Source organism: Symphalangus syndactylus, chromosome 5 (assembly GCF_028878055.3).
Source record: "Symphalangus syndactylus isolate Jambi chromosome 5, NHGRI_mSymSyn1-v2.1_pri, whole genome shotgun sequence".
In the NCBI taxonomy this organism is placed as follows: domain Eukaryota; kingdom Metazoa; phylum Chordata; class Mammalia; order Primates; family Hylobatidae; genus Symphalangus; species Symphalangus syndactylus.
Window position 1 is genome coordinate 53710849 of NC_072427.2, and position 27336 is coordinate 53738184.

The following is a 27336-nucleotide window of genomic DNA, read 5'->3' on the forward strand; positions in this document are numbered from 1 at the left end:
GCAAAAGCTGACAACAAAAGGGTTGGTGATATTAACAAAAATAATACCACACGGCTTATGGAAGTTTTGAGCTAAGCTGAAAATAGACTAATCCTGGCATTTACCAATTCAGTCCTGGAAAGGTTCCCAGAAAAAAAAATAAAACTTTCCCTCTTTGGATTTTCTGTGCCAGTGCTAAACATTGTGTCCCTGAATAAACTGTCTCCCAACGTGAAATACATAGTTTTGCCTCAATCTGATAGTGTTCAGCTCAAGCTCTAATGCGTTAGACCTGCCAGCCAGTTTTCCTAGCCTGTTCTCAGTTCTACCCTTAGCAGAGTGCGTGCCATACACAAGCAGCCCAAACCGTGTACCATGGCTGCCTGGACCAAAGACTCTTCAGCCCAGGCCAATGAAAGCAGAAGCCAAGGCTGTGCAGACAGATGGGGCTTGGGGAGGAAGTTTGAGGAAACCATGAAGGCTCCAGAGCCCTTCAGCCCCTGCCACCAGCTGGTCCCGTGGAAACTTCCATTCTCCTAATCACTTCTTTGTGACTTGAGTTTGGTTTTTGTAATAATAAAAAAAAAAATCTAAACTTGGCTGAAATCTTAACTACTGCTGTAACAAGAACTAATTGATTTTTTGGTTGTAGTATATCCACTGGTGCTAGTCTAACTGGTTAAGAAAGCTCAGCCTACACTTTTATGACAGATGTTTTATTTATAGATAATTAAAATTTAGGCATATACATGACACAAACATTATATATAGTACACTTTCCATGATAGAAGTTATAATGCTGTTCACAGAAAGGCCTCAATTCAGATGACATAATGCATATGCTAGAAGGGGACACCTGGGAGAGGGCACACCAAATGGCCTTCTGGTTTTTCATTTTGGTTTAAATATCCTCTGGATGCATTCAAGTAATACTAATCATTTCATGTTCAAAAGGCTTTTAATAAACAAATTCAGAGTAAAATTAATTGAAATATTTATAATACGATTTGTTACACAGGTATTTCCAATATACAATCAAGACGACTCACGACACTTGAAAGAAAGGAGAGAGAAAAAAAATCAATTGCACCCACAAGTAAAAAGGCTTTATTCATTCTGGGGATGCTGCAATTCGGTATTTATATAAACATTTACACACTTTAGTAAACACAGTCCTACATGTAATGCAGCATTACGGGTGAGAAGACCCTTGGAAGTCGAGCAACCACAGTGTTCCACGCGAACAGGCAGACCTTCTCACTGTCATTCCTATCACGGCCAGTCAGTCTCTCCACCCCCTCCTCCCGCCTGGCTCGAGGACGGACGGACGCTTCTCATCAGACACACCAGGCAGCCTACAGTCTACATAGCAGCGAGCGCTCTGCTGCCTGGCTCAGGCTCTCGTTTCATGAGGACGTTTCCCCATCTTAGTGTCCTGTTAAATAATCTTGTGTAGAGTCCGAAGCAAAGGAGTCGACATCCTCGTTATCTGAATCGTCGCTGCTGTCGTCGGCGGCCGGCTCTCCTGTAAGCGCGATGCGAGCGTAGTCATCCGTGTCTATGGACTTGCAGAAGTGGATGGCGTACTTGAGCTTCTCCTCCAGCACCTGCTTGCAGGAATACCTGGGCAGCTTCAGCAAGAAGAAACAGGTGTAGGACTCAGGGAGGAAGTGGTCTGGAGGGTTGTATTTATCCAACACCTGTTGAGCAGAAATATGAAGTGATCAGAAACTGAGTACTGTTGCAGTCTACTTTACTGTGCCCATTAGACTCTTCGTGCTCACAAAGAACAAAACGGCAGAAAACATAATCCAACCACCTTTAGGAGTAACAAGGAGCAATTAATTCCTAGAACTTGGAGTAAGAAACAGCACCTCACTATGGAGATGACGGCTCTCTATGGTCATCCCGGGAAGAGGGCCCGAGGACCACACCAACCCTGTGGATGCGGGGCGGCCTGGCTGGCGGAGGACCAGGCACATGACCACAGGAGAGCTCTTCGTGAGTCGACCAGCCCAACTTTGACCCCTACAGATTAAGATACTAGGAAACAGCAAGAATTATGGACAAAAACTAAGAATTACTGAACTTCTAAGATAAAAAACTATGCATGCTCTCCAAGGTGACCCTGAAAGATGGCCACTTTTCTAACCCTGGCAGAGACGCAGGTCAGGCTGTGCTGGGCACATGCTGGGAACAGTGGACCCCATCGATCCATCCGCCCAGGCACTGCTGGATACGGTCCCAACAGAGAGCGGGGGCATTAGGCCATCCCCTCTCAGTGACTTGGCAGGTCCATCAAGCTTGTTTCTGACCACTGGCCCACAGAGGTGGAACCCAAAGCAAAACCCTTGTTCTCAATCCAGCGAGCGGCCTCATTTTTCTCGGTATGTAGCATGTTACTTAGTGACTCACCTAATTCGACCAGATAACTGAACAAATGCTTTACGTGTGTTTGAAATCTAGAGCAGGCTGACACAGCAGTGATGTATTCTGGGGATGGCCAGATACATTTTTAAAAAATAGGTAATGGTACCCGAAACACATAATCGTAACATTTTGAGCCTTCACATCAGAGAAGTCGGATGTTTTCCATTTTCATTTCTGTGAAGACTCAAGAGGCCGGTTTTTCCATGTGCTGCAGGACTGTGGGTGAGAAGCCGGCCACCGTTGGCCAACATTAGCCCAGGGCTGGCAAGCCCAGCCAGGAGCCTACCTGGATGACGAAGTCTCGGCCCCGGAAGTCGGCGATGGTCCTGGGCAGCCTCGTCCGGCCCCAGACAAAGCGAAGGAAGAGAGAACGCTCTGTGTTGGAGAAGGACTCCATCACCTCCCAGAACCACTGGATCAGTGATGCGGAAGGCTCAATGCCTTTATAGGTGGCCACCGACTTGAGAAGGTGCAGCGGGATGTCAGGGCTGCCACACACCTGCGGGAGGATGTCTGTCAGGGCCGCGTGATGCTTCCCACCCTGGCATTTCCGCAAGACTCCATCACGCTCCCTCTCTACACCACGGCCTGTTTGGGGCGGGGAAAGGTCTGGGGGCTCTGGGTGGGCCCGCACACAGCCTCCTGCAGGCAGGTGGAGGGACGCGCTCAGAGTGCACTCCCTTCAGTCAACACACAGGGCAAGGTTCTGACTCTAACTGCTGTCACTGATTTGTGGGTCAGCAGGCAAAAGGCAGCTGCAGGGCAGCCCCACCTGAGTGTCGGCATACCATCGTCTCCAGTTCGTAGCCGGTGAACAGAGAGAGGAGGGGGACAGGCACAACGCGGGCCATCCCTTCCCGAACAGCAGCCACCTGCTCATCAAATTCATGGAGTCTGGAAGAAAAAGCTCACTTTACACTTGTCTTCAGTGACACTGACTTTATGCTGCTCACACCAATCCTTGGCATGCAGCACTGTGGCCGCACACTTCCCAGCTGGGAGGACAGAGGAGCAGCTCCAGATGGCATGAGCATGCTTAGCAGCTCGGCGCTGCAGAGCTTCTCCCGACACTGGGCTCATCTCATCCGGCAGACGGGGTACAGCCTAATGACCACCTACAGCTATGCACACCCCAAGATGCCACTCTCAGTACCCACAGGACACCCCAGGAGAAGCCAGCACCAAGAGGGGAAACACACGTGCATCCGCCCCAGGCCCGAGACACTGTGCTGACCCACAGCAGACACGATACGGGGGACAGCACCGCTCAGGACACCTGCCAGGACTACCCCCACCAGAGAGCCCACAGGGCCCACCCGCCACACAGGGCCTCACCCAGACACTCTCAGGTGCTTCCAGGGGACATGGGACAAGCAGTGGAAGCTGTGGGTGGTGGTAATGACCTGCCAAGCCTGAATCACGGTGCCCAAAGGCCCGTGCACAGTCACACCTGGACACCTGGCAAAGGCTGCTCTGTGTCACTCAAGCAGCCTGGAGGGGGTTGAGACAGCCCCAGACACAGCCCTGTCCCAGGGAAGCCAACAAAGAAAGCATACAGGGGCAAAAACTATGGCCTCTCCAGGTGCAGTGACCCAAATGGGTGGATTTTGTTGATCTTGGTATTCTGGTTAGAGCCAGGAATGTCAGAGTAATAAATACTGACCCTGATCACAAAATAAGCTTCATACCCACAGATCCGCAATAGTTGGAGCCAAATCCATTACTTTACTTGTGTATGACACTCCTGAAAAACACAGATGTCCAAACAACCATTTTCTGCTACTTTTGCTATTTATGTCAATGCAACAGAGACAGATGACCACCAACCTATAGTTTATCGCCAGCCGCACGTACTCCGCGCGGTTGTCCAGGGTGATGTGCGTGTGCTTGGAGCTCAACTGGATGTCCTGGCCACTGGCGCTTGGCACCGTGAAGGGCAGGCTCATGGCTTCAAACTCCTCTGAGGTGGCTTCGTTGTCTCGGATGTACATGAGTCCAGGAATAAAATCCTTATCAACCTTTTAAGGAGAAAAAGAAAGCCCATGTGTCGACTCAGGGCTCGTCTCCATCCCAGACTCCAGTCCACCCAGCACACTCTGTCAAGCAGGAACCAGGGTCAGCCTCAAGTGCATCTCGAGGCTGCAAGTGCACAGCACACACCAAGATACAAGAGGAGCAACGAGAGAGTACTTCACCCAAGGAGCTGAACGAAGAATTCACAATTCAGCCAAATGCTTAAAACTAACCACTGAGAAAGTTACAGCAACTGGCTAGCAAGGGTTCCCTCCCTGCAGCCGAGGCATGACACAGCCATGGGGAATGAGCTGGCTGTGGTCGCCCCAGGACAGAGCCTCCCGTGCAAGCCTGACTCGCGGCTCCCAACTGCCCAAAAGTTCAGCTTCTTTACAGGGGAGGCAGTGAGCTTCCTTATCTGACAAGACAGTGTATGTTACAAAACACCAGAAAATAGATGGTCTATTTTTTTTTTTTTTTTTTTGCTACTCAAAGGTGGTCCACAGCCAGCAGCCTCTGTGTCACCTGGGCACTGAGTTAGGCCAGCGTTCACAGCCTGACCGGACATGCAGAACAGACTGTGCCTGTTAACAAGACCCCAGAGGCCCTGACTGCCGCCCCAGGGAGTTACCTCACTGAGGTCCGCGATGGTGAGGCTCATCCCAGCCAGCTGCTTCCAGACAGGCTCGGCAAGATTGAGGCTCAGGGGACTCCCGGTTCGGATGGCAATGCCCAGCAACACACCTGATCATTCAGGACACAAGTGACAGAGGACGCTTGAAAAGGATGACAAAACTTCCCGCTCACTCACACACGCCACTGACAGCTGCTCCACACTGAGGACTCAGAGCCTTCTGAAGCAGCAACACCCAAATCATAGGTCTAGGCCCTTCCTCAAGACCACCTGTCCTGCTCTAAGTCTATCCTTTTGTGCCTATAAGCCTCTAACTCTTCACGTCCTTTCTGCACGCACACTAGTTTAAGCCACACAGTGGCCAATTCTTCTTCTTATGACAGCAAAGAGCTGGAACTTCCCCACAGGAGTATCCTCCAGGGAGCTACAGCCCTGCCCAGGAGGTGCTGGCTGTGGTGGGACGCACAGCCGAGGACACCCTGCACACCCTCAGTGGGACAGGAGGGAGGGACTGGCTAATGGCGAAGACCTCACCCTACTCTGATCCCAAGTCTCAGATAAACACTGAAGATGCAGAAACAGAATCTCCCATCTTCTGAGTGCCGGAGGCAGTCTCCAGTCCTCAGCACATGGCTGGGGCTGGCTCTGCCAGGGCCTGCAGCTGTGCACAGAGCTTCTGACGGGTCCACCACCGTCAGGCCCTCAATGCTAGGCACGGAAGTCAACAGCACCTCGTTCGCTTCCATAATGTTGGTGAAAGGCACGATCAACATTAAAAGTCTTTTCTTTTTCTTTTTTTTTTTTCTTTGATACAGAGTGTCGCCCAGGCTGGAGTGCAATGGCATGATCTCAGCTCACTGCAACCTCCGCCTCCTGGGTTCAAGCAATTCTCCTGCCTCACCCTCCTGAGTAGCTGGGACTACAGGTGCATGCCACCACAGCTAGCTAAGTTTTTTTGTATTTTTACTAGAGACAGGGTTTCACCATATTGGTCAGGCTGGTCTCGAACTCCTGACCTCAGGCAATCTGCCCGCCTCAGCCTCCCAAAGTGCTAGGATCATAGGCGTGAGCCACCGCACCTCACCCTAAAAGTCATTTTTATTGGTAACAGTCTCAAAAACTAAAAGCAGATATTCAAGATATCTACTGTCACTCCTCAAACAGATGGTACACTTTAACTCAAGAGCAGGCACAGGCCACAGTGACACAGTCTCAAGTGGCCGAGAAGCTCACCCAGGAAGCGGAACATGCTGCTGTGCACAGGTGCTCTGGCGGCCGGGCTGAGCAGGTAGCAGTCTCGGTTGGCCCCAGACTCATCCCTCCCGTTGGGTGTCACTATCAGCAGGGGCGTGAGTCCGTTCTGCAGCTCCTCACAGATCTCAGCTATGGACTCGCTGTAGCCGCCCCCACAGTCATCCACAGATTCACCTGCAGGGGAGAAGCAGCCACTCGAAGTCCCCTCACACAGTCCTGTGTGAAGAGCCCCAATGCTCCCACACCATGTGGCCTCTGTGCTCCCCGTGGGCTCAGGCGACCACCGCCGGGGACACAGGTGCTCCAGCGCGCAGCAAGTTCTCACCCACAAACTTGACTTTCCAGACACGGTGAGGAAGGAGGAGGCTGTCGGGACCAAAGGAGCTCATCTTAGCGCACATCTGCCCAAAGACAGACTTGGTGCCATCGGGGCCGGCCAGCCCGCCTTTGCTCCTTGATCGTTTGACCTGGAGAGGAAGAAGCAAGCAAGCGTGAGGCCACTGCCGCAGCAGGAAGCACACAGCCGGGGATATGCGGCACTGGTGAATGCACGAGGAGGAGGCACCGTGCATGGGCCCCTCCCTGATCACACACCTGCTTGCGTGGATGCCAGGCAGACCCCGCCGTCTGGGGTGCTCGACTCTGAACACCTGAGACCGCTGCCTCACCCCACTGGGCATGTCGCCAGTGATGTGCCCAGCAGCCCCCAGGACTAGTGTGTCTGAACAAACACCTTCCAACATGACACACACCACCACCACGTCCACAGCTGCGGCCCGGCAGCACCACCCTGGCACGGACCATCCTCACACCCTATGCACTGCTGCTACTTCACCATCTTGCCACGACCTCATGAAATAAGACACCAGGAACTCCAAAAGCAGCTCTCCCAGCAGACCAGAACAGAATCCCGGCACTCAAAGATTCAACCCAATGCCCCTGAGACTGAAGCAGACACAGTGAGTGAGTGCCTCAGCCGGGACCAGCCCTTCCCCACATCTACTTCCACCCATCCCATTTCCAAGCCTTGGGGCCACTCAGCCTCCCCAACACAGGCAGTCACTCTCCCTGCCCATCCTTCTCATCCTAAGCTACAATTGCCAAAGGCTCAGGGGACTCCAATTCCCAAAGACACCAGGGCAGGAGCCCTAGGGCCCCCGCCGCAGCAGGACCTCGGTACGTCGGAGGGCAGGTGGCCGAGGCTGTGTGTCAGAATCATCTGGGAAGCCCAGTCTGGAAGGATGCCAAAAAGAAAAATTGAAGAAAAAATGGTCCTGAGAATGTATTTTGATAACCCCTCCAGTGAAGCTCTCTTCACCATTAGCTCACATAAAGTTGAGTTTAAACAACTTACAACACAGGCTGCCATAACCAAGACTAAAAATACAAGAAGAATGAGAGAAGCCACAGCTGCCTGTAGAATGAACTTGTCTGCGTGCCACACACACGGCTAGTGTTCACAGATGCGAGTTCCTGGAAACTCGCAGCAGCTTGTTAAGGCTCCATCATGCCCAGAGGAGACTAGGCTACAAGAAAAGAACAGGACATGCCCTATGTCACGGCGGCCACGTGAGAGGAGAGGTGCACCCAGCTCCCCAAAGCCCCCGGGGCTGCCTCTCCTCCCCGATGACACCCACTAGTAGTGGCTGTCTGCACTCAGAGGCTGCAGAAAACAGCAGCCATGAGGCTGGAAGGAGACAGGCTCCTGCGGGACAGCACTTTCTCTGCTCAGTAGAATCACAGATGATTTTAACTGTCTTTAATCTGAACGCCCTAAATTTTCAGAAATGTGCATGCAATAACTCTGTAATAAATTTTTAAGTATAAAAAAGTTTTTATGTAGTGATGTTCAGATCCTGCTATAAAACTAAATAAAATTCCCAACAAACAAAACCCTCCGGTAAGATGACCTGTGTTCTGGAGTCTCTGAAACTATCCAGACAGCTATGAGAGCCCCTCCCATGGCATCCTCTTAGGAGGCGTGCCCTGAGTGCGTCATCGCGGCCATGGGGTGGCAGGTTGGAAGCGCCTGTGCATCCTTCCTGGCTCCGCGCTGGCGTCCTGTGCACACCCTGAATTCATACAATGTTTTTCTCCATGTTCATTTCTAGGCAGAAAATCACTTCTATTTCCACATCTGTAGAAAATTTCCTCGCTTCGGGAGGGGCATGCTACCCTGAATGGGAAGGAGCCACCTCTGGCACCCGGGGCCGGGGCTGAGCCAGAGCAGCCCCCAGACGTCAATCCGCATTGCACACTAGGCTGAAGGGTGTTTATCTGATTCTTAAGAAGGCCTGACATTGGGTGCGGTGGCTCACGCCTATAATCCCAGCACTTTGGGAGGCTGAGGTGAGTGGATCACCTCAGGTCAGGAGTTCAGGACCAGCCTGGCCAACACAGTGAAACCCTGTCTCTACTAAAAATATAAAAAAGGCCGGGTGCGGTGGCTCATGCCTATAATACCAGCACTTTGGGAGGCCGAGGCGAGTGGATCACCTAGTCAGGAGTTCGGGACCAGCCTGGCCAACATGGTGAAACCGTCTCTACTAAAAATACAAAAAAAAAATCAGCCTGGCATGGTGGCGCACGCCTGTAATCTCAGCTACTCGGGAGGCTGAGGCAAGAGAATCACTTGAGCCTGGGAGGTGGAGGTTGCAGTGAGCCAAGATCGCGCCACTGTACTCTAGTCTGGGTGACAGAACAAGACTCCCTCTCAAAAAAAAAAAAAAAAAAAGTCCTGATATAAGTTGTTGTTTTTTGTTTGCTTTGAGACAGTGTCTGGCTCTGTCACCCAGACTGGAGTACACTGGTATGATCTCGGCTCACTACAACCTCTGCCTCCTGGGCTCAAGCGATCCTCCTGCCTCAGCCTCCCAAGTAGCTGGGACTACAGGCACCCACCACCACACCAGGCTAATTTTTGTATGTTTTGTAGAGACGGGGTTTCATCATGTTGCCCAGGATGGTCTCAAACTCCTAGGCTCAAGCAATCCATCCACGTCAGCCTCCCAAAGTGCTAGGATTACAGGCATGAGCTACCACCAAGGACTAATATAAATTTATTTGCCATTTACCCAGTTTGTTTTTTCAATTGCATACTGAACGTTTTTGTAACACAAGCTGGGGATGGCAAGATGAGTAAGAAAGAGGTGCTCAGCATGTAATGACTTCTTAACAATTTCAGATGATACAAAGACAGAAACAAGGGTGCCTAATCTGCATCCTAGTTTATCAAAACTTCACTGATTCCCAGAGCCCCCCAGGCTTGAACACCCACCCTGACAGCCCCTGGCCCAAAAAGTCTGCGTGCGGTTTTGAGGGAGGTGCAAATTGAGGCGCACTCAATCGCAGGGGTTAGACGATGCGGAAGCCATCAGCTGGCCTTGCTTACAAGCTATAATGTTTATGATGCACAGCAAACCGAAGCCATCATCCAAGGTAGGGAAATAAAAGCTTTTTTATGAACCTAGTTAAACAATCTATTTATTTGAGGACATGACTGACGTACAGCTTAGCATTAAACACTCTGACGTCAGTGAAGAGACCAGCTCCATCAATGTGGTCACATGAGCTGTCCAACAAAGGACAAGAGTTTCATGTCTTAATTCAAAATGCCCCCAAGTATAACTCTGAAAACATTTCTAGTTATGTAATCAACATCAGGGTAAAAATCATGTGTTAATACGAAGGTACAGGAACAAAGAATTTGTTCTTCATGGCTGTGTCTGATCCAAGAGGCGAGGCCAGTTTCATTTGAGCATTAAATGTCAAGTTCTGCACGCTATCATCATCAGGGGCCAAGGCTCCTCTTTGTTTTTAATTAATTGTTTTTAACTGTGAGTTTATATACACTTGAAGCAGTGTAAATTTAGAAATGGTCTACTTGTCGTTTCTTTGATTACTACCCACGAGACAGTATTAGTAATTCTGGCCTATGAAACTGGCAAAGAAAACTACCAGTGGTGAGGAGGGTGTGAGGATGGTGGGAACATGAACTGTTATAACCTATAATCGGATGTATCATCAAATTATCACTGGGCCTCTGACCCACTCCACTTCTCAGAACTTAACAAAAGGGGTGACCGAAGACACACCCAAATAGCCCTGCCTGTACCACAGAAAAGTGGGCACAGTTCCCCAGCACCATCGGAGAAATCTGACAGAGTAAACCAGGACACACCCCTGCAAGAGAGGAGCAGGCTGCAGGCAGCTGCCAAACACAAGCAGCCCCACAGGACCCTATTCCATGGCAGGCAGGAGCACAGCAAATTTCAAAAGGCAGTGATCCTGCTTTGGCTATAACAGACACACACCTCCCAATGTAACAGCAGCAGTTATCATCATGCAGTGGGAAGAGGGCTGATTTTATTTTCCCCATTCTTGCTGACTTGTGTTTGTGCTTTTGGACTATCTGACATAAATCTTCATTACTTCTGTAAAAGGAAACACACTGACATTCCTGGAAGCCCCAGCACATCACATACAGGAAGCCCACAAAAAGGAAGGTGGCACCTGCTCTTTAAAGTTGGGATGCATGGGATGGCAGGCTACCAGCGCTCTCATCCCGGCCCAGGCACTCACGAAAGCGTCACTTCTAAGGCTGTCAGACTCGGAGAGCAATCTCCATGTGCTACCTGGATGTGGTTCAGCTCTACGACGGGGCCATACCTGGATGCGGTTCAGCTCCACGACGGGGCCATGCTGACGATCGCGCACCATAGTTGCTTGTACTACTTTCCGGAAAGCCACCTCCTAAAACACATCAAACAGACAAAATTTAGAATCTGATGTGGAAAGCATCACTCCTGAAGAAATCATCACATAATTTTGTTTAAAATCAGTGTTGAAGACCTTCCTAATGATAGAAAACTGCCAGTTCCCTTTTCTCAAGTTGCGAGGGTGCAGCGGAACAGGCTGGCACTGAAGCGCATGGGGACAGACGGCCGGGCAGGTAGTGCCAATGGCCAGGCAAGAGGCAGGTCCCTCAGGAAACTACCTCCACCCAGCAGTGTTCTGCAGGCTGGAAGAGCCCAGCACACACAGGGCACAGAACAGGGAGGGCTGGGCCTGGCAAGCACCTGCTCTGACTCAGGTCTCGAAGTCAAGGTTTCCCTGCCAAACATCAAGTCCACCAGTGGCAGGGACTGATGTTAAACCACTGACTGCCACACAGCAGCCACAGGGCCAGGGAGCGCCGTGGAGCCAGCCAGACCTTGGGTCGGGACAGAAAAGACAGACCAGGGAGGGGAACAAGGTCCTGGCTGTGATCACACTAAAAGAAATCAGGAGTGCCTGGGGTGAAGACAGCAGGACGTGGCCAAACATGAGCACCACAGTGAGGACCCAGCCATTCCCCAGGAGGGAGCAGGTCGGCCATGCCCGTGGGGAAAGGGCACAGGATGCAGCACGCAGTCGTGCCAATGGAAAGGGAGGAGACAGGTCAACAGGGGTCTCAGCTCTCTTGGCCCAGTAGGCAATCGTGCCTTCTTTCAGTTAGGGGTGGGCTGTGGGAGCACAAGGGTCCCTCAGTGGAGGCTGAGCCCTTGCCCAGCTCAAAGCCTAAGAACTCCAAGCCCTGAAGGCAGGAGGTGAGGGCCCCAAGCGCCAGAGGAGACCCAGAAAGGGTATCCTGGAGGCACCCCAGCCCCATGCCTCTCGCACAGCCCAGACTCATCCTGCTCCCACGGGCCCTGCCTGGACCTCAGTGCAGCTCCCCCTTCACAGGAGCACTCCCCTCTCCTCCCAGTCACCAGCCCGCCCACCTTCCTGGAGAGTCCGTTTTGGTGCTCTGGACCGGGAGTAGTAACACCCACTCTTTGAGGCCGATCCTCACCATACCCAGGACCAGAATTGAGGCTGCCTGCACACTCCCTGATCAGAGGTACCTTTCAGATGCCCTCAGCACTCCCCTGCTCTCCTGCAGCCCCACCAGGTGCCAGATGCTGCTGCGCAGCGCTCTCCTACCACATGCCAGCTCCCACCCGTGCCCCGCTCACAGCCTGCACAACGCTCGCACAGGGCCAGGTGGGACGTGCCCTGTCTCTCACTTTTCTACTCCCTACAAAGAAAGGTTTTTTTCCTCTGCACTGCCTATTATCATCACCACTTTGAAGGATTAAAAAAAGAAGGTAAAATTAATCATTTGCTACTTTTTATTATTGAACAGTAATTGAAATTATGTTTCCTATCCATCCTATCCATTTTACCTGCCCACGATTTCTTCTGCCTCTCTCATCAGAGAGATGGTCTTTCCATTAAACACAAGCCTGACCACTTCCACCCTCAGGCACACGTGAAAGTAAAATGAATGTACCAGTCCTGTTCAGCAGAAATCGTTCTAGCCAAGCGGAAACAAAGCCAGTCTTTAAAAAGTAACCTGCTGGGACAGGATTCCAAAACATCGCAATTTGATTAAATCACTAAGAATGGGCCATAATATTTGATATCAAAATACATTAGAGAATCACAATCAGGATTAGTGGTCCTCAATCTAATTCTATAACTTTTCCCTATACAGACAGGCCCCTACCGTATGGTAATTAGCCCCTTCGAGATCATCTTGTCAAGCTGCTTGCCAGAAACCCAACTTCTGGAAAGCTCCAATTATTAGCAACATCTACAGGTCAAAACCTGCCTGGGGACTTTCAGATGCCCTCACTCATGACTGTATTACTCACCACCTGTTAATTCTCACTTGGCCAGCAATCTCTACACATTCAGGCATGGACTTTCGAGGTAAGCTATCTGTGACTCCTGGCCCCCTCTGCTGGACATCATGAGAGAAACAGCCCAATCGCCGGCCTTCCTGTGTCAGTGGGGACTTGCCATAATGCCACATGGCCAGGCAGGCAGAGAAGGACCACAGGAACAAAGGCTTAGTTTATGAAGGCCCCACCTCATCCTTCTGGAGCAGTGAAAGGCAGAGATTATGAAGGAGAGGTGCAGCATCTTACTGTTTGCTTTTAATATAAACTCCAAAAAGGAAGAGATTTTTGTCTGTTTTCTCATTGATATAAAGTACCCAGAACAGAGCCTGGCATGCAGGAGGCATTCGGTGAACATTTGCTGAATGAGCTGAATTCTATGTGTTCTATGCCCAGTATAGGAATTCTGTTGGGTTACATGTACTGCAGACACCAGTTTCCTCTACAGCAAAGACTGCCACTCGAATACCTTTCCCTGGGATATCAGAATTCCTCGGAGAGTGTCGAACCCAACAGAAGGCCCGAGTCCAGTTTCGTCGAGCGAGCCTTCCAGGTCGAACATGGGGATGCAGGGGCAGAAGAGCTCGGAGAGGTGGTGCAGCAGCAGCAGGCGGTTCCTCAGCGCGATGATGGGGATCTCCTGCAGGTGATTGTACTCCATGGGGACCTGGAACACAGAAACGGCCTTCAGCCCCTCAGGCACCAAAGGCACAGGGGGGCCACAGTGTGGCATCCATTAAGGATTCTGAAAACAATTGTTTCAAAAACAGAGAAGCACTATGGTGTCTGAGTTTGGTTTGCAAAACCTCACTGTGCTGCTTTTAAAATAATATTCTGTCCAGTTTGACTGTAAAAAAAAAATTAGTCTATACGAATATATTTACTAAGAAATGTGAGGCATGTACTGTCAGAACAGTTTGGTGTGGAACAGTTTGGTGTGGGTTATAAGATATAGAAGGTGATACATACTGTACACACAGAATATTGGCTGGCATGAACATTAAGGTTCTTTTGAGACAGGGTCTCACTCTGTCACCCAGATAAGAGGGCAGTGGTGCAATCACCACAGCTTGGACCTTTCAGACTCAAGTGATCCTCCCACCTCAGCCCTCTGCCTCCCAGGTAGCTGGGACTACAGGTGCATGCCACTATGCCCGGCTAATTTTGTAGAGACAGGGTTTTGCTATGTTGTCCAGGATGGTCCCGAACTCCTGAGTTCAGGCAATCTGCCCACCTCGGCCTCCCAAATATCAAGGTTCTTAACTGCACTGTTTGGTTAACATTTACTGAGCCTGAATTATTTTCACCGAGAAGCCTCTGTAAACACACATTGACAGGATGCAGCATGTGACAGCAGCACACTTTGCTTGCCCTGACCCACCCAACCTGCCTGGACTCACCTGTGCAGGGAGTTTGCCAGCACTGGCGGGCTTGCTGGTCGACCAGGCGAGGGTATGTGCTGAGCCACAGGCCACACGGTTGACCTTCTTACCCTGAAGGGCAGCTACCAACCGAGGCCTCTGGATGGCGTTGGTGGTTCCGTCTCCCAGCTGTCCCTCATCATTGTCGCCCCATGTATAAACCTCACCTGAATGAAGTGCATTTAGAATCAGAACCTGTATACTAGGGCCAACAAATGCATGGCTGCCAATGTCTTCCCATCACACACAGTACCAACGCTCCCTGCCCTTCAGCTGGTGTTGACCTAGTTGTCAACTTTACATATGACCTAGACGTGTATGTCTGCTTTATGTATGACCTAAACATGAATACATGCTAATTACACATCCAAAGAGGCAAGTGTACTTCCCAGGACTCTCCACAGCCCTTGTTGGCCACCAGGCCTCTTCTAGTGAGAGGCACAGGACTCTGGTCTTAAGCCTCCAACAGTGTTAGTTCTCAGGACTAGGCATGAACAGCAGCAGTTCTCCATCAGAATAATATTAAAACAGATAGCAATATCCCGAACATCCCAAATCCATCAAATATTAAAACAGATAGCAATACCCCTAACATTTCAAATTGCTCTTGCATGTGAAACAGAAAAGGAAAAGTCTGTTTTTTTATACTTTTTTTTGAGACAGGGTCTCACTCTGTTGCCCAGGTTGGAGTAAACTGGCATGATCACGGTTCACTGCAGCCTCAACCTCCCCAGCTCAAGTGATCCTCCCACCTCATCTCCCAAAGTGTTGGGATTACAGGCATGAACCACTGTGACGAAGTCTCACTCTGTCGCCCAGGCTGGAATGCAGTGGTGCGATCTCAGCTCACCGCAACCTCCGCCTCCCGGGTTCGAGCGATTCTCCTGCCTCAGCCTCCTGAGTAGCTAGGCTTACAGGCACGCATCACCATGCCCAGCTAATTTTTGTGTTTTTAGTAAAGACAGGGTTTCACCATGTGGGTCAGGCTGGTCTCGAACTCCTGACTTAGTGAGCCACCTGAAAATCTATGTTTTTAAAATCAAAACCACAATGTGATACCACCTCACTCCTGCAAGAATGGCCATAATAAAATAAGAATAAAAAATAATAGATGTTGGTATGGATGTGGTGAAAAGGGAACATATACTGCTGGTAGGAACAGAAACCAGTACAACACATTGAGATTTTCCCCCACTAGAGGGCGATAAAAACTAACAACAAGCTACCTGTGAAAATGCCTTGTGATGGAAAGCATTTTCCATGCTCCACTATGGAAGTGTGGAGATTCCTCAAAGAACTAAAAGTAGATCTACCATTTGATCGAGCAATCCCACCACTAGGTACCTACCCAGAAGAAAAGACATCATTATTTGAAAAAGCACTTGCACACGCATGTTTATAGCAGCACAATTTGCAATTACACAAATATGGAACCAGCTCCAGAGCCCATCCATCAATGAATGGATAAAGAAAATGTGGTATATATACACCATGGAATACTACTAGCCATAAAAAGCAATGAAATGATGGCATTCACAGGAACCTGGATGGGACTGGAGACCATTATTCTAAGTAACTTAGGAACGGAAAACCAAACCATATGTTCTCATGCGATGAAGATGCAACAGCATAAGAATGACACAATGGACTTTGGGGACTCGGGAGAAAGGGTAGGAGAGGAGTGAGGGATAAGAGACTACACATTGGGTACTGTGTACACTGCTTGGGTGCTGGGAGCACCCACATCTCAGAAATCACCTCTAAAGAACTTATTCATGTAACCAAACACCACCTGTTCCCCAAAAACTTGTTGAAATAAATTTAAAAAATAACATTAAAAAAAAAACATGCAGTTTCTGTTCATATCCTAAACATAAGATTCACCATTCACAAGAATCATCACACTTTTCAGTGCACCGTGTTGGACCTCAACCAAGAAATATCACCGGAAAATATTCTCAGGCAATGTCCCTGGTGACCAGGATGGAAACAAGGCTCATGTTCTCTGGAGACACCATCAGGATCGTCAAACCCAGAGACTCCTCGCGTGTCTGGAAAGTGTGACGCCTGCATGGTCAAAGGCAGTGTACTTGTCTCCTGCCCCTGCCTGCTCTCCACAGGTTGGTCCTAAAGCCACGAGGTGGGTGTCGCACACACAAGGTGAGGAGGGTGTCTCTGCAGATGCAGCCGGGCATAGGGAATGAGTCCACGAGAGTGAGGAGGGCTTCCACCCAGGTGCTAGCTGCGAGGGGAGTCAGCCAAGACCCCCACATGAGAGGAGACGAGCCACACAGGGGAAGATGAGACACTGGTTACGCAGGGGGGGAGTGGCCAAATCACCAGGAGAGAAAGGAGCTGCAAGGTTGCCAAAAGAAAACTGGAATGAACCCTGTGGATCCAAACTGGACCTGGGGATACTGGTGGGAACTCACAGTTTTCAACACACATGCAGATCCAGGAGGAAACATCAAACCTAAACCAAATTATTGTTAACATTACTATTCCCTGGCTTTGTCCACTGAGGAGGCCTGGGGAGCGGTAATGCCTCAACAGCAATGAGCACACTCATCATCCAGACCTTGTCTTCTCAAGGCCATTCTCCTCCACAGACGCCAGGGCTCCTTGGAGAAATGGCCAGGTCGAGGCATGGGGCATGGCGGGAACAAGAGAAGGCTAATCTTCTTCTTCTGCCAGAGCAAGGAAGTACTCCCAGACAACGGGGACACAAGAAAAGGGGGCAGAGCCAGCCAAATAGAGCACAACTAGAGCATCAAAATAAATAGGAAAAGACTTTATAAAAATGAATACATTAGGATCCATGATTCCCACTCAGATAAAACAAATACATGAATTGATTCAAAGCTGCATGAGAAAGGAATATTTAAATAGATTCAGGATGTCCCTACTAAATACTTGTTAATTACAAAGAATGTTCACAGTGAAAAGCATGGCAGACAACAACGTAACCAAGCAACTGTAGTGAGCATCATCAGCAAGCGGACAAACTGCATGTCACCTGCAAGGATGAACTGTGACGATCAAAGACACACAATCTGATGCAGAAACATCAGAAAAAAACCCAGACAGAATGTGCTACAAAGTAACTGGTGTCAAGTTGCAAGAGGCCCAGGAAGACCGAGGAAGTGAAACGATGATGCCAGGCACTGAGGGAGTGTCACGGGACAGAGGATACACCTTGCTAGCTGACTGGCGGGCAGTGTGCTGCGAATGGGCATGGGCGTCAGGCGGGGTGGGGGAGTGTGAACTGGCTGGCAGGACGAGCCTTCCTGTTTGTGGGAAACACATTGAAAAGCTCAGAATGCGGCAGCAGGAAAACAACTCACTCTCATGTGGACTGGGATAAGGAAGTTCTAGGTAATGTACTTCTAACTGGTTTGCTTCCAACTGTGGTATGTCTCAAAATTTAAAAGAATTAAATAAATCAAAAAGTTCTGGATCAAGAACTACAATGTCCTTCCACTACAGGCCACAGAAGTTGCTCATTCATCCATGAGCCTCTTCCCTCAATGAAATGATTAAAGGGTGCATGCTTATATAATTCACCAAAGGCTTTAACAAGGAGCACAGTTTGTGGGAAGGCCATGTTAATGAAAGATGGCGCCCACGTTTTCCACTGCTGCCATAACACATCCCCACTGCCCAGCTGGCTTAAACAACACACACTTAGGATCCTTTTGCTCTGCAGGTGAGAAGTCTCGCATGGGTCTCCCTTCCCAGAGGCCCCAGGGAGAGTTTCCTTGCTCATTCAGACACAGCTCAGTTCTCTGTGGGACTGAGGTCCAGGTTCCTTGCTGGCTGAGCTATTCCCAGCTTCCATGGGCCACCCCATTCCCCAGCCCTGTTCCTCCACAAAAGCCAGCAATGGAGGGTAGAGAGCTCTCAGACTTTGACAATCTTTCTACTACGTCCACAGTCACATTTCTGACTGACTCTTCTGCTTTCTTTTCTGATTAAAGGATCTGTGTATTACACTGGGCCCACTAAATAATCCAGAATAATCTCCATATCATCAAGTCAGCTGATTCACAAACTTCATTTGACCTGAAAAGTCTGTTTCACCATTGTGTCAGAGTTCTTCGGACCGCCCCCACGCTCATGATTCTCCTCCAGCACAACTTACAAGACTCAGCATACACTCCTGCTCACAGTTACAGTGTATTATGGCAAGAGGACACAGAGTAAGATCAGCACGAGGATGGGGACCTGTGGCAAAGCAGTGGGGGAACCAGGAGCAAGCTTCCAGAGTCGTCTCCCACAGGAGCCACACAGGACGAGCTTAACTGCCCCGGCACCGAGCCGTGTCAGGTGCTGTCTGCCAGGAAGCTGGGTAGAGACTCCAGGTCCAGGGTTTCCATCAGGGCTGATCACACGGGCACCCCGTGCCTGGCGCGTACCAAGTTCCAGAACAAGGAAAGCAGGTTTCAGCACAGACCACGTCACTTGTATGAACAGTTCAGGCACAGGGAACCACACTCACCACCTAGGGAGCAGGGAAGCCCTCCCGAAACCCAGGTTCCCAGACACCAGCAGAGGGCCAAGCCTGTAGCAGGTCTAAGGACACGTCTCAGGCTGACTGCTAGCTCTGTTCTGCACAGCCCAGTAATAAGTAATAAATAGAACTCATTCACAGGTTTAACAGCAGAGGCTGAAGATGACAGGGCCAAAGCCCTGCTGACTGCAGATAGACTCTCAGGACACGGTATAAGCCCCAGCCTTTGCCTCCTTTTTTTTTTTTTTTTTTTTTTTTAAGCAGTCTTGCTCTGTTGCCAGGCTGGAGTGCAATGGCACGATCTTGGCTCACTGCAACCTCCACCTCCCGGGTTCAAGTGATTCTCCTCCCTCAGCCTCTTGAGTAGCTGAGATTACAGGTGTGCACCACCATGCCCAGCTAATTTTTGTATTTTTAGTAGAGATGGTGTTTCACCATGTAGGCCAGGCTGGTCTCGATATCTTGACCTCGTGATCTGCCCGCCTAAGCCTCCCAAAGTGCTGGGATGACAGGCGTGAGCCACTACGCCTGCCCTGTGCCCCCTTTTAAGGCTGCGCATGTCATTCATGCTCAACCCTCTTAGATTCACAGGCCTCAGTCCTGCGGCACCGAGCCCCCACCTACCATCCTCTGTGCAGCACACACAGTGCAGGGAGCCAGTGGCGATGGCGATGACTTTCTTCCCCTGCAACCCTTGGACCTGCCGAGGCCTTCGAACATGGTCATCCGATCCATGGCCCAACCTGTGATAATCGCCTTTGCCCCTGCACACAAAGGAAGCATGGAAATTATGGGGCAAGGTGATCTCACTGACCACCCTGACCAGCCTCCTGGGCAGCCTCTGCTCTTCAGGACACAACCATAGCCTGCTGCAGAAGCTACATTCCCATCCATGAAAAGGTGGTGCACATACCCCGATTAAAATCTGGTTTTAGGGGTTTAAACAAACAGAATCTTGCATACCAGGTATAAACAGCTCCAGATTTGGTAAGAGCAACAGAAAACTGGGATCCGCATTCCACTTTAACTACTCCAAGACCGGTAAGAGAATCGATCTAGAAGGGTAAAAGGTTCAATTAGACAGACAGCATCAAGGCCCCTGCCGACTGCTATAACCACACTGAGATTTAACTACATCTAGTAGGAATTCTGAAAACTTGTACCCATGATGAATAATTAGTGCAACTTAAAATCATATTCCACTTAATCTCAGCACTCCCAGGAGGCAGGCGGGACAGTGACTGACAGCACGCCTGCTGGCACACTGTGGCCCAGTGGGACCCAGCACATGGCCCCAGAAATGGGAGCTTTGCAGGTGAGGCCTGCAAGCCTCTCTCCCCAGAATGGCCTCCCCCAGCCTTGCTTCTCTGTGCAGCAGCACCGTACTCCAGCAATCCCTGTGTCTCTCCTCACCTGCCCCAGCCCTCTCAGAGCACAAGCCTGCGGGGGGAGGAGCAGCAGGCAAGGGGAGGGATGGCCAAGAGCACTGGGCCCCACCCACCCTCCACACTGCACACTTGCCAGCCAACCCTTTCCCTATCCCACAAGCTGCTCCTCATGACCTCTGTGATTGCTCCCATACATAAGTTCTCATATTCAATTCTGAACTCAATTAAAACTGACTTCATTCTCTAAATGAGACAATGTGGTAGGGCCCTGGTGTCTGACCCTACCACAATGGCATCGGGACGTCCTGCTCCAGCCCCTCTGATGCCCAGCATCCTCACCCTTGGAATTGCAAAGCCCAGGCTCTTTCCCACAAGGAGGGGCCTCTGACGCATGCCACTGGTGAGGGTCTGCTCCAGAGGCACCTGTGCCACACCTGCAACCCCACAGCCCCACAAGAGAGGAGGTCAGGCAGAGACACGTTCACAGCGCCAGGCTCCACGTACCCAGCAGAGCACCTGGGCTACACGGCAGTGTGGTGTGCATGCACTGAGCAGCATGTGCAGGATCTGAACCACGTACCAGCCACCCATTCACAAGAGCAAAAGACATTCTGGCAAAGATAAGAAATTGCCTGGAGCCACCAGGCTTGCGTGGAGCAGAGCCGCCGACCCCACCAGGACTGCAGGACTTGGGCACTGCGCAGGCCCTGCTCTTGCTCCTCACCTACCTGAGGTGGCCCCGGCTAACTCAGATGCAGTCCCTTTAGCAAGCACTGGCACCCCAAGTGCGTGCCATGGCAACTCCACACCACTGTAAACTGAGAGAGTGTGAGCCATGTGATACCCTTCCCTGAGACAGGCCTACATGCTAGAAACCAGGAGGTTCCATGGTGCCCGGATCACCCCATCCACTTCTCAAGAGAACGCACATAGCGCACGAAACACCTTACTCCCTCTAGGCCTTCCACACACTTTCTAACCAAATTACCCATTATATTTACTGGAAAGAAGGTAAAGAGGAGGTTAAAGTGCTCCTAAGGAGCACACAGTGGGGACAGTAATGGTGGCTCTGAGGCTGTGTTTTCCCAGAGGGCCCCTGGGGACTCCTGACTGCAGTGAGCTGGGAGAGCACTGGGCATGGCAAGAATGGGAAATACCTTCATCGGCACTTTACAGCCATCGCTGCCTCCCCGGCCGAGCTTGCCGTAGTCCCCGTCCCCCCAGGACCAGACAGTGTCGTCATCTGTGAGGCAGAGGGTCTGGGCGTCTCCGCTGCCACAGGCGATGTCAACCACACGGTGGCCCTGCAGCGCCTCCACCTTCAGAGAAAAGGGACTTGGGTTGGCCGAGCACAACATAAGAAGGCTTGTCACAGGATTGGCTTCACAACACTGCCGCTCTTTTTTTATGGGGGTACCTGTTTTAAGCCTTTACAAAGAGGTGATTTCTAAAATCCTATAAGACAAAAGAGAAAGCACCTTCATCTACTTGAACTACATGCATCTAAACCGCAGGAGGAGGTATTAGCGTCTTTGATGAGCCAATCCTACATCACCATGAAGGCTGTTTATTCACTTCTTGCACCCAAAAATTCAGTGGGCCTTCTAGAAGCCAAAGCATTTTTCTTAGACCCCAAGCAATATTTACCATTACAAAGAAAAGGATATTTCACATACTATCCTGTTTAAATGACTCATGAAAGAAATATGTACCAAGATGGTTTTTATTTCCACCAGAAATAACATCTAATTGTAAATGGGGCTATGACCAACAACTCTAAAACCAAAAAAATCTAGAACAGGAAATACTTTGGAATTTTAAAATCATAACGATGGTGGCAAGCTGCCCCCATCCAACAGCAGCAGTGAGGAGCGTGCAGCCTCCAGCCTCTGCACACGGCGCCTCCTCACCAGCTTTGGCTTCAGCTGGTCCTCGCTGTCACTGTGCCCCAGCCGGCCGTAGCGGCCTTTGCCCCACGTGTACAGGTCCCCAGCTGCTGTGACACAGGCGCTGTGGGCTCCACCAGCAGCAACATCGACCACTTCAATTCCTCTCAGAGACTCGATGACACGAGGGCGGTCACACGGACTGCAAAAAAGTCACCAAATACAATGGAAATATATTTTTATTCTTAAACATTTTTCAGTGTATTAAATACCTCTCAATCTACACCTTCCTAATCAGTTAATTGTTAAATCAATCAAGGAGAATCATTCAGACCTGAACTCAAAAGGTCACCACTTCCTACCTCCTTCCTGTACAAGGCCAGAGGACAGGGCTTCCCCAGCTCTGACTCAGAGGCTGGAAAGTGACCACACATACTGCGCCAAGTTTGAAGCACAGCCCATTTTTCAAAGGCCTATGAGCTGAGAACAGGTTTTACATTTTAGCGGGTTTAAAAGAAAAAAAAAAAAGAATCATATGCAACTCCTAAAATAGTTACCATCTGGCCCTATAAGGAAAGTTTGCACCTCACCCCCACTATGAATTAACAATTCATTTAAGGAGTGTTAACATATGAATGTCACTAGTCTATAATATAGTTACTACTGATAACAAACTTTTTGTTTTCTTATTAGGTTTTGAAAGAAGTTCTTTATATATTTTGGCTATCAGACCTTAGTCAGATTATATGATTGTGAATATCCTTTCCCAGCTTGTGGTTTCAATCTCTTCATAGTGTCTTTTGAAGAACAGTTCATAATTTTTATAAAGTCCAAGTTACATTTTTTCTTTCATGAATCATGCTTTTGGAGTTCAATCTAAAAATCTTTTCTGACCTAAAGTCAAAAAATTTTCTCATGTTTTCTTCCAGAACTTTTTAGTTTTGCATTTTACATTCATGACTATGGTTCATTTTGAATTAATGTTTGGATATAGTGTAAAGAATGAATCTAAGTTCATTTCTTGCCATAGGCTATCCAATTATTCAAAACCACTTGTTGAAGAGTATCTTTCCTCCAATGAATTGGCTGTGCACTCGTATAAACTGTGCACTAGAAATTGTGAGAAGTCTAGTTTCATTTTTCCACACTCGTCTTGTCAGTATTTGCCAGCCAGTTTCTGGATTCCCTATTCTGCTCCATTGATCTATCTGTCTCTCTCTTTTTGCCAGCACCAAACCATGTTGTTTACTGCAACTATAAATGAGGCTTAAGTCAGGTAGTGCAAGTCTTCTGACCTTTTCCTCATTTTCAAAGTCGATTTGACTATTCTAGGCCATTTGCATCTCCATATACATTTTATGCTCCGCTTATCAATTTCTATAGAAATCTTGATTGGGAAGCTGTTGCATCTATAGATTTGAGGATAACCAGCAAATTAACAATACTGACTCTTCTGCTCCATGAACACAGCATGCCCCTTCACAACTTTAGGTTTTTTAAAAATTATCTCAGCAATACTTTGTAGTCTTCTGTCTATAGGGTCATTCACATTTTTGAGTCAGATTTATCCCATAGTTTTTCAATTCTGGGAGAGGGTATCATAAGTGGTATTTTAAAACTTCACTTTCTGGTTATGTATATGTATATGTATAGACATACAAGTAACTTTTATTTATTTTATTTATCCCACAACACTGTTAGCCTCACTTATCAGTTCTAGTAGCTTTTTGTAAATACCACCAGGTTCTCTGCATAAACAATGTTTCCTGCAAAAATGACAGTTTTAATTCTCTTTTCAATCTAGATGCCCTTGATTTCTTTGCACTGCTGTACCGCACTTACTAAACCTGTTGCACAATGTTGAAGGGAAGTGGTGACAGCAGACATCCTTGCTTCAATCCTGAACTCAGGGGGAAAGCTTTTGGTCTGTTGCCGTTAACTACAGTCTAAGCTCTAGGTTAACAGAGATGCCCTTTATCAGGTAAAGGAAGAGACCTCTCACTCCTAGACTACTCAGAGTTTTTATCAGAAATGGATGTTGGAGTTTGCCAAATTATTTTTTCCTTTTTTTTTTTTTGAAACATAGTCTCGCTCTGTCCCCCAGGCTGGAGTGCAGTGGTGCAATCTTGGCTCACTGCAACCTCCACCTCCCGAGAAGCTGGGACTACAGGTGTGTGCCACCATATCTGGCTAATTTTTTTTCTATTTTTTGTAGAAATGGGGTTTCGTCATGTTGCCCAGGCTAGTCTTGAACTCCTGAGTTCAAGCAATCTGCCCATCTCAGCTTCCCAAAGTGTTGGGATTACAGGCATGAACCACCACACCAGACCTGTTCAATATATTTTATATGGTGGTTTAGTTATTCCTAGGAATAAGAAGGCCCCTGTTACTCCAATCTGGCTGGTAGTTCTCATTAATTTTTTAAAACTTGTGAGTTTGGTTCATTTGTTTAAAAAATCGTGTCAACTGTGTGTTCTTTCTTCCTCACCCCTGCCATTTCCTCTGTATTTGCAGTTTTAGTATCACGCATGTTACACAAAATGCCAAATGTGATTCAGTGGATGATTTAAGGGAGAAGGGCAAAAAAACGCTTACTTAGTACTTGAAATCAAAAACTCAGAATTGACTTTTTCTTCCTCTCAACAGAGGAATCATACGGGTAAGCCTTCATATTGGAACATAAAACTATTTCTGCCAAATGAGTCATTAACGTTATTTAGTTTGAGCAGATTATTGTAAATGTTGCCTTGAAAAACAAAGCGCCAATAGATTGTACCAGCAGTAAAACAAACAAAAAGACAAACAGAATGTTGAAATAACTTTTTCACATCATACCTTCTGTTGCCATGCCCCAACTTCCCATCTTCTGCCTCACCCCAAGAGTAAACTTCTCCTTCTGAAGACAGGGCAAGGCAGTGCTTTCCACCCGAGTTCACAGCTACTTTCTTAATAAACACATGCTGAATGGATTCAAGTAATGTTGGGGTAGACACCGACTCTGTCCCTCCAATGCCTAGTCTGCCACCTGCACCATACCCAGTGGCATACAGCTAATAAAAGAAAAAGCAATAGCAACATCAGATTTTAATCTCAACATCCCCTAAATTTAGTAATTCATAAATCTAATCCATGCTTTAGACATTTTTACCACATAGAAATAAAATTTAAAGTTAAAAATCTCTGGAATATAAGTTTATGGTTTTATACATGCTCTATCAAAGTTCTAGAAATGAAATAAAAACATGATTATTAGAAATTCCAAATTCAGAAAACATATTGTGAAAACAAGGTCTTCTCCCTGGAAGCTCTTCCATTTTTGTGTAGAATACCAACTACAATTAACACCAAGAAAAGCAAAAAACAATTTAATTATCTACTATATGCAAATCTCTGACAGTAACAGCCACAAAAACATAGCCATAAAAGAACACAAATACATTTTAATATTTCAGCAGGGCAGCATATAAACCACACGGGAAAAAAAAGTCCTTTTTTTTTTTTTTTATCTAAGTGGGAATGTTTTAGGACACAAAACATCTATGATTAATTTTTAAAAAATGATTAATTTAAAAACACACACACACACACACACACACACACGCAATCAGACTGCCGTTTTCCAAATGAAGGCAAACATCCCTCCTGATAAAAACCTAAATGCTGTTCCATGCTGTTTTAGACATCTTTCACACGTGCTGCTGCACTGACATAATAGTAAGGAAGCCACAAAGGCCAACGCATGAAGTGAAACCCAAACTCAGGTGGATAAACGAGTCCCACCCCCAAAGCCAGCTTCTGGTGGGGAGGGTGTGAGGCTCTGGGGTGCACAGGGTAATACAGCGCGCCTCCAAGGACTTCCTGTAGAAAGTGGGGCTCCAAAGGGTTGCCCCTCAGTGCCTGTGAATAAGAAATAAGAACAACACAGAAAGCTGCCCTTCTCAGCCTCCGCACTGACAGGGAGACAGAGGCTTGTCCCTGAGAATTCATAACTACAAGAGGAGTTGGCAAATTATGGCCCATGGACCAAATCAGGCCCATCATTTGTTTCAGTAAATGAAGTTTTATGGGAACATAGCCACACCCACTCATTTATATGTCCATGGTTGCTTTTGTAGTTGCAACCGAGACCATATGGCCCAAAGTTGAAAATACTGTTATCCCCTTTACAGAAAGTGCTTACCAACCCCTACCCTAGAAAAAGGACAAAATAAAGATATTTTGAAACAAACAATCAGAATTAATCAACAAAAGAATTTCACTAAAGTAAATTGAAAATGATAAAGGAGAAGGAAATGATTTTATAAGATCTGAGACGTAACAAATGATGGGAAGAAATGATAGTAAGCAAAGATGTGCAACATTTGGCTAAGTCCAAAAAAAAATCACGGTCCATATAAAACAACCAAAACAACAACCATCATGTCTATGGCAGAGAGGAATAGGTTAGAACCCAAACACTGGGTAACAAGGGGTCACTGACTGGGAGGAGGGGAAAATACAATTTAGGTTTTTAAGAGCATATGTCAAAATAACCAGAGAAACAACGAAAAGAAATAGAATTCTCCTGAGAATTGACAAAGAGGGGCTATATTTCAAACCTTTTTATGAGGCTAGACCACTTCGACATCTGTGCTAGCAGTCTGCCTCTGACACGGTTCACAATGACCCCTGCTTCCAAATACGCGTGCTCCTGTATACAGGCACACCCCATTTGACTGTGCCTCGCTTTACTATACCTCGCAGATACTGTTTTTTTATAAACCGAAGGTCTGTGGCAACCCTACACTGATCAAGTCTATCCGCGCCATTTTCCCACCAGCATGTGCTGACTTACTGTCTCTCTGTCACGTTTTGATAATCCTTGCAATATTTTAAACTTTTTCATTATTATTTTATCTGTTATGATGATCTGTGATCAGTAATGTTTGATGTTACTGTTGTACTTGTTTTGAGGCACCACAAACCACACCCATAGAAGATGGTGAACTTAAATGATAAATGTTGTGTATGTTCTGACTGCTCCACCAACCAGCTGTTCTCCCATCTCTCTCCCTCTCCCCAGACCTCCCTATTGTGTCCCTGAGACACAACTTATTGAAATCAGGCCACTTAAAAAC

The 27336-nt window shown here is 48.2% G+C and overlaps 1 protein-coding gene across 7 annotated transcripts in view; it reads right to left on the reverse strand.

The window, feature by feature from the left end:
- Nucleotides 1-679: 679 nt before the first annotated feature.
- Nucleotides 680-27336, reverse strand: part of HERC2 (HECT and RLD domain containing E3 ubiquitin protein ligase 2) — a 223973-nt gene continuing 197316 nt past the window's right edge. For 6 of the 7 annotated variants that reach the window (XM_055278481.2, XM_063640239.1, XM_055278480.2 and 3 more), the window contains 15 exons: nucleotides 25055-25269; nucleotides 22244-22421; nucleotides 21491-21652; nucleotides 19909-20000; nucleotides 19570-19709; nucleotides 14415-14602; nucleotides 13484-13681; nucleotides 10979-11062; nucleotides 6636-6777; nucleotides 6290-6484; nucleotides 5054-5166; nucleotides 4237-4427; nucleotides 3198-3303; nucleotides 2696-2908; nucleotides 680-1679 (listed from right to left, as the gene is read on the reverse strand). In XM_055278481.2, the coding sequence (XP_055134456.2) occupies nucleotides 1407-1679; nucleotides 2696-2908; nucleotides 3198-3303; nucleotides 4237-4427; nucleotides 5054-5166; nucleotides 6290-6484; nucleotides 6636-6777; nucleotides 10979-11062; nucleotides 13484-13681; nucleotides 14415-14602; nucleotides 19570-19709; nucleotides 19909-20000; nucleotides 21491-21652; nucleotides 22244-22421; nucleotides 25055-25269 (2490 nt within the window). In that variant the 3' untranslated portion in view covers nucleotides 680-1406. Of the gene's footprint in view, nucleotides 1680-2695; nucleotides 2909-3197; nucleotides 3304-4236; nucleotides 4428-5053; nucleotides 5167-6289; nucleotides 6485-6635; nucleotides 6778-9040; nucleotides 10744-10978; nucleotides 11063-13483; nucleotides 13682-14414; nucleotides 14603-19569; nucleotides 19710-19908; nucleotides 20001-21490; nucleotides 21653-22243; nucleotides 22422-25054; nucleotides 25270-27336 lie in introns of those variants that run through there. The other variant, XM_055278484.2, reaches the window with a different exon arrangement.